This window comes from Rhopalosiphum padi, chromosome 1 (assembly GCF_020882245.1).
Source record: "Rhopalosiphum padi isolate XX-2018 chromosome 1, ASM2088224v1, whole genome shotgun sequence".
Taxonomy (NCBI): Eukaryota; Metazoa; Arthropoda; class Insecta; order Hemiptera; family Aphididae; genus Rhopalosiphum; species Rhopalosiphum padi.
In genome coordinates, this window is record NC_083597.1 from 49,353,855 (window position 1) to 49,360,156 (window position 6,302).

The window sequence follows — 6,302 nt, forward strand, 5'->3', positions numbered from 1 at the left end:
CGTGACGTAGCGATTAGCTGACGATTTATACCTGTTACTTATAATAAAAAATTATAAATATAAGGTATAAGATAAGTAAATCACGAGCATCGTTTAAATCAACTATCTATAGTTTATTTAAATCGTATGCTGTGCTTCTTTTTTTAAAATGAAAAAGGAACATTAATGTGTAGGCACATTATAATATAGAAATCATACAACTTTGTATTTTAATTTTTATTGTCTAAAATAGTAATTTGAAATATTCTCAGAAAAAATGTATTATAGGTATATTTTTCAAATTTATAAATATTATGCCTTTTTTTGTAAATGATAAAATTTCTTCTAATTTAAAATTCTGAATGAAGCGATGAATGCATCATAATTTAACAGTGTGTATTTTGTTTACATTTAACACGAGATTCTTCGTAAGTTATTAATACTAGATAAAAAAAATTAACCTTCAATTCATAGTAATTTTTTTATAAGCGTTTTAAGTTACCATTAATGACAATATCTCTATTGACTTATGATGTATCTACAACGTTGACTAATATTGATATGGCAGTGATATGTCTGCAAAAGAGAAAAATTAATAGTACCTATATATAATTATGAAAAAACATATTCATTGATTTGGTTCAACATTTTTTGGACATATTTGCAATCATGTATTTTTAATGTTTTACTTGTAGCTAATGTTGTACCTATCATATTAAATACTAAGTAGGTATTTCGTATGTATCTATGATACAAATACATAAAATACATACATTTAACCAGAAATTAAAATTAATTAAAATTATAAACCATTTTATAATATTATTTATAGCTATGCAACCAAAGATACAATATTGGTGTACCTAATTTTTATTCAAGTTTCGAGTAGGATTCAAAAACGTGCAAAAATAAGAAATTGAGGCACACTATTGGCTATTTGTGACACGTAACGGGGTAAAAAAACTAAAAGGGGGCAATACCTATAATCTATTAATTAGACTAATTTTTTTTCTCTTGAAATTAATTTTATTTGAGTTGAAAATAAATTATAGATAGCATTGTCATTAAAATATTAAATAATATAACTACTGTGTAAGTACTTATAAGAATTCATAAAAAAATATAGAATTATCTAAGAAAAATTTTTTCATCTTATAAATGTATGTTAAATGAATAGCATTCTTTTTTTGGTACAGAAGATTTATAAAATTTCTACAGTTGGCATGTCTAGAGTGGCAAAGGGTAAATACCCTCACTTTCTCTTAGCACACACACACACACGACTACACCACTGAGCCCTATAATATATGCAGAGACTATAGAATGATGGCGCGTATAATGCCATAAAATGAATTACCATACACCGGCGATAGACTACTAAAAGTACGTACTTTTTCTTTCGTTTAGCTGACTTCAAATCCGGGGCGCCATTTGTGGACGTCGATATTTCTGATGCCTAGCTAGCTACACGATAACGCATTGAATTTTAATGAATCCGGATCTAAATATTCTAAATGCTAGTTAATAATATTTTAAAACCTTTAATTAATGTCAATGACCGAGAACTGAAGAGGAATGAAAATAATGCTTTACCAGTATATAATATAATTATAATTTTATCGATAACATATTATTATTATATTATGTTTCGTTGTACCTTGTTTGGAATATGGGTGGATGTGTGTGTGGCGTATGCGTATGTATACATTTAAAGCGAGTTACTTTGATAAACTTGCTGTACGTATGCGATTATAATATATATATATAAAAAAAAAAAATATGATAATCGGAAATTACTGTATTAAAATTATAATTCAAAGCATTCGTATATTTTAAACTTTTCAATAGATTAACATGTAAGTACTATAAAGTACACATGCATTTTTAAAGACTGAACAATATTGCAAAAATCTTGCCAATTAACTACCTATATTATAAAAACAATATATCCTAAATGGGAATTTTTCTAAAATAATAAATCCACATATTTTCATCAATCACCAACATTATCCTTACAGGATCCAGGAAATTAATTTTCCAAATACAAATGAATTTTGAACATTAATAGGTACATGTAAATTTCAATAAATTAAGATATTTTATTGAAATATATCTAAATCATGGGCCTAATTTGGCGTAATTATTATTTAAGTCAAACTTGAATCATTATGAAAACAGGAATTTCTTAATAAACCATAATCCTATGTAAACTTATTACTAACCTGATATTTGTCTTATTTTATAGTAACACATAAGCTAAATCATTTCTTTCAATTTAAATACAATAACTTAATGTATCATATTAATTAAAATGAGCAACTATATTTTTTTATTTTTTCAAATATTTTACTAATAATTTTACAGTATATTCTTTTCCTTTTTGTCATTGTTTCAATGTATAGAAAATTTTAATCCAACATTTGTACACATACTAAAGCTATTTAAATGTTGGATAACATTCTTATGCCTCTTATAACTTTGAAATAATAGAAAATACACTATTTTTACATGTATACTCATAGTGATAAATTATTGATTAAATACTTTTGAGATAATTTGTATTTATCATCCTAGTGTAATATATTTTGAATTAATAGTACTTTATTTTATATTTAACTAAAAAGGTAATAAGTAAATAGTTTGGAAATAATTATAGTACCAAAACCTGTCCATTATCATTTAACAAATAGTATGGTCAATCGGTTGCCTAAATACAAAATAGAGACGAGTATTGCTCTACTAAAGATCTTATAAAGTAAATGAAAATAGTATTTGACTCAAAAATGAATATAATAACAACTTGAATTCTAATTAATATGCTTAATTTCTATAAGCTTAATTACATAGTAATATTAGGCTTACATAATATGGAATGATTAATTTCCACATTTTTCTTATTAATTTATAACAATTATTTAATACTTGCCTTAATAATCAGTAACAATATTTTAACAAATTGTTTACATTGTAGTTACAATAAAAATAATAAGAAATAACTTGATGTTGATATTTAGTATTTTTTTATTTTCAATACATTCAAATATGAGATAATTAAATTAGGTTAAACAACATCATATTAAAATTTTTATGAAAACAAGATAGTCATACATCACACATCTCTAAAAACTACTCAATAACGATGCAGTCTTGTCTTTAAAATATATAAATCAGCAATTCTAGACTAACTTATAACAAAATTATTATTACTATGGTACATATAAATTTTAAATTGTTGCGATGATTTTTCATATGTAAACACACATATCATATATGTTATACAATAATATATAGTATGTGTTAATAATTAATTTAAAAAAATGGTTGTAACAAATTAAAGAAAGTGAAATATAACCATTGTTTAAATTTTAAAAGTTCTATTTTAGTATTTTCTTTCTATTTTTGTACATGCCATACACATTCTACTGCATTGTATTGAGTGGTTTAAAAAACATTAACAATATTTGGAATTAGCCAACCCACAAAATTTGAAAAATATTTTATGAAGTAACTGAATTGTGAATTTAAGATTCACAATTTTTTATATATAAATTTTGGTATGTGCTGTAGTAATATATAAATAAATATATATAACAATGAAAAAAATGTATGGTATCAATATGGCATTTACAAGAAATTGGAACACATGCAATAAATTAAATGCTTCTAACGTCTGGTTAACCATGATGCAAATTTAAAAACCACATAACTGCATACCAATGTGACAATTAATTTTTTTTCTCTGACATAAAAAGGCAGTGAAGCTGTATGTTCTAATTCAATAACTCGGCGTGACACACGACCCATCTGTTGGCGTAAGTGAGCTAATTCTTCAGATATTGTCATTGGTTCACTAATACTCGTATTGAAGAAACTCATACTTAAAAAAAAATAAAAAAATATATAATATAATCTTCTTCTAAAGCATTTTACTAAATTTTGAATACCAAAATAACACATACACCATTGCACATTAATTAGATTATATTAACATAAGATGACACTATACTGATATTTACTATCATCTCTCTAACAAATAATATTCCCATTATATCTCTTTTAAATGAAATTTACTTAACAAAGTAGAGAGCTTTCTTTATATTAAAATGCTTCATCTGACTATAAATAAGATACAAATATATATATGTATATATTTTTAATACAATTAAATAATTTAAATTAATTTTTTTAAATTAAAATAAAATATTTAAAAAAATTGATGTATTATAGATAAGGTTCTCTTTGTTTAGTTAAATAATAAATACTTTATTCTAATTATAATCATTATGCATATAGCTATTATCCGCACTAATTAAATTATGGGGTACAAATAATTGTACATAAATTCAATTTTTAGTATAGTGTCATTTTATAGAGATGTGTATCTTATTTTATTAACAGTAAAACATTCATAATACTTTGGATTTATTTGCACAGTATTATTAGTCACTGGTTCAGTATTGTTCGGAATTGATTCTTCACTTTGCTCAGTATTCATAGACTTTACTTCGAAATCATCCAACACAGAAGGGAAATAATGTCTCGACATGGTAATTTTTTGCGGCGGAGTCTAAAATTTATATTTTTGTACAGTTAATAATATTATTATAGTATATGAATATAACAATTAAACATACCTGAACACGAATAAATTCTTCAGCGGGTGGCTGTGGAATAATCAAATCATCAATTGCAAATTCTCTTGGTTTTGATGAAGATCCCTTATGCTGATTATTACCTGCATAATAGTAAGTCATTATATTTTTGATTTCTTATAGAATGCAAAAGTTAATTATTTAAATTCAAAATCAATGAAACTATATTATGTTAACTACCAATGCTAATACATAAAAACAATGTTTTAATCTATGACATTTAAATATTGAAAATTTTAGAATATAAAATTAAAAGTATGACTTTTTATAAGTAAAATATAGTGTAGTGGAATGTATTTACACTTTAACAAAATGCAAAAATGTATCAGTATAGTATCAGTTGTAATGCTTTACAATTTACATCGAACTATTATAGTTTATATATATATATATATATATGCTATGAAAGCTTTTATAAAATCTGAATTTAATTTTCAGTCTTAATTTGACACTGAATTAATTTGAAATATAACCAAAATACAAATTTCTATCATTACTTTGAAAGAATCTCTTCCCTCTTTAAACTTGTGAATATTACTACATATTGTACAATTAAATAATTCTAGTTGTTATATATATATTGAACATATATCTGGTACTATATATAGAAATAAAATTATTATTCAGTATAAATTATTTCAAATTGGATGCTAAGTATGTTAAGTCCATATCTGGGTATTGTATTATTACTATACTTAGATTCTATTTGGAGGTTTTAAATTTTATATGTCTATAAATGATGCATATAATATGTTATGCTTTTTATATAATGCTTAGTATGTTAAGTTTATTAAAATGCATAGAACCTGTTCAAAGACAGTGACTGCATGCATTTGAATACTGTAGTAAAAATACAAGTTTAACTTCAGGCTAAAATATTTTTGTTTATGTATAAAAAAGTAAACACAATTATTAAATTCAAGAATCAACATTATAATATGTATATAAGTCATAATTCAAACATAAAAGATATAAATTACCAATTCTTTAAAACTGTATTTTAATGAGTAAATACCATGAAAAATTAAAAATTAAGAAAATTAAAGTAATTTTTCATAATTTCTAAAACTTAATAAACATGGTTGGTGTTATTTTAGCTATTTTGTATAAAAACTATAAAATAAAATGTCATACTAACAAATAAAAATGTGTACCTATGTATCTACTTCAAATTCTAATACCAAAACTATAATGCAAGTTACACAAACTTCCAAAAGAAAGAGAATCATAGTGAAATTTACCTATAAGAACAATTTTTTCTGGAACATTCATATCAAAATTGTCACCAAATCGGCTGTTATCATCAGTGTAATAGTTTGACGACCGATAATTAGAAACATCTCCATTTACTCGAATACTCTTCGGCACTTGCATCTTATTGTTAATCTCTTCAGTGAAGTTAACATCATAAATGTGGTGGTCGTCCATCGCAAATTAATCTACACAAAAGTATTTTAATATTTAATTCATTGTTATCGTTAAAAACGGCAGACTATAATAGTTAAAGTTAACCTGGTTAAGTAGTAGATAATAACTTGTTCAATAACCCACTTTAGTTTGTTACAATAAATTGTTTTTAATTAAAAATTAAATACGAAACTACGAAAATCTTTGTGGCGAAAGCCATTAGGTTTTGTAAGTTGTAGATCACTGTGAATAAATGAACAATAA

General features: G+C 24.1%; 1 protein-coding gene across 1 annotated transcript; it reads right to left on the reverse strand.

Moving 5' to 3' along the window:
* Window positions 1-2,980: 2,980 nt before the first annotated feature.
* LOC132917770 (transport and Golgi organization protein 11) lies at window positions 2,981-6,302 on the reverse strand. Its single transcript, XM_060978658.1, has 5 exons — window positions 6,144-6,302; window positions 5,873-6,070; window positions 4,614-4,714; window positions 4,395-4,546; window positions 2,981-3,856 (listed from the first exon to the last, which is right to left on the reverse strand). The coding sequence occupies exons 2-5, from the start codon at window positions 6,057-6,059 to the stop codon at window positions 3,643-3,645; spliced, it is 654 nt and encodes a 217-aa protein (XP_060834641.1). The 5' UTR covers window positions 6,060-6,070; window positions 6,144-6,302; the 3' UTR covers window positions 2,981-3,642.

Excerpts from the sequence above, each read along its gene's own strand:
- LOC132917770 (XM_060978658.1), bottom strand. The coding sequence starts at position 6,059 with ATGGACGACCACCACATTTATGATGTTAACTTCACTGAAGAGATTAAC. Across the intron at positions 4,547-4,613 it reads AAGAATTTATTCGTGTTCAG|ACTCCGCCGCAAAAAATTAC; the intron begins GTATGTTTAATT and ends TATAAATTTTAG. Across the intron at positions 3,857-4,394 it reads ACTGTGCAAATAAATCCAAA|TATGAGTTTCTTCAATACGA; the intron begins GTATTATGAATG and ends TTTTTTTTTAAG.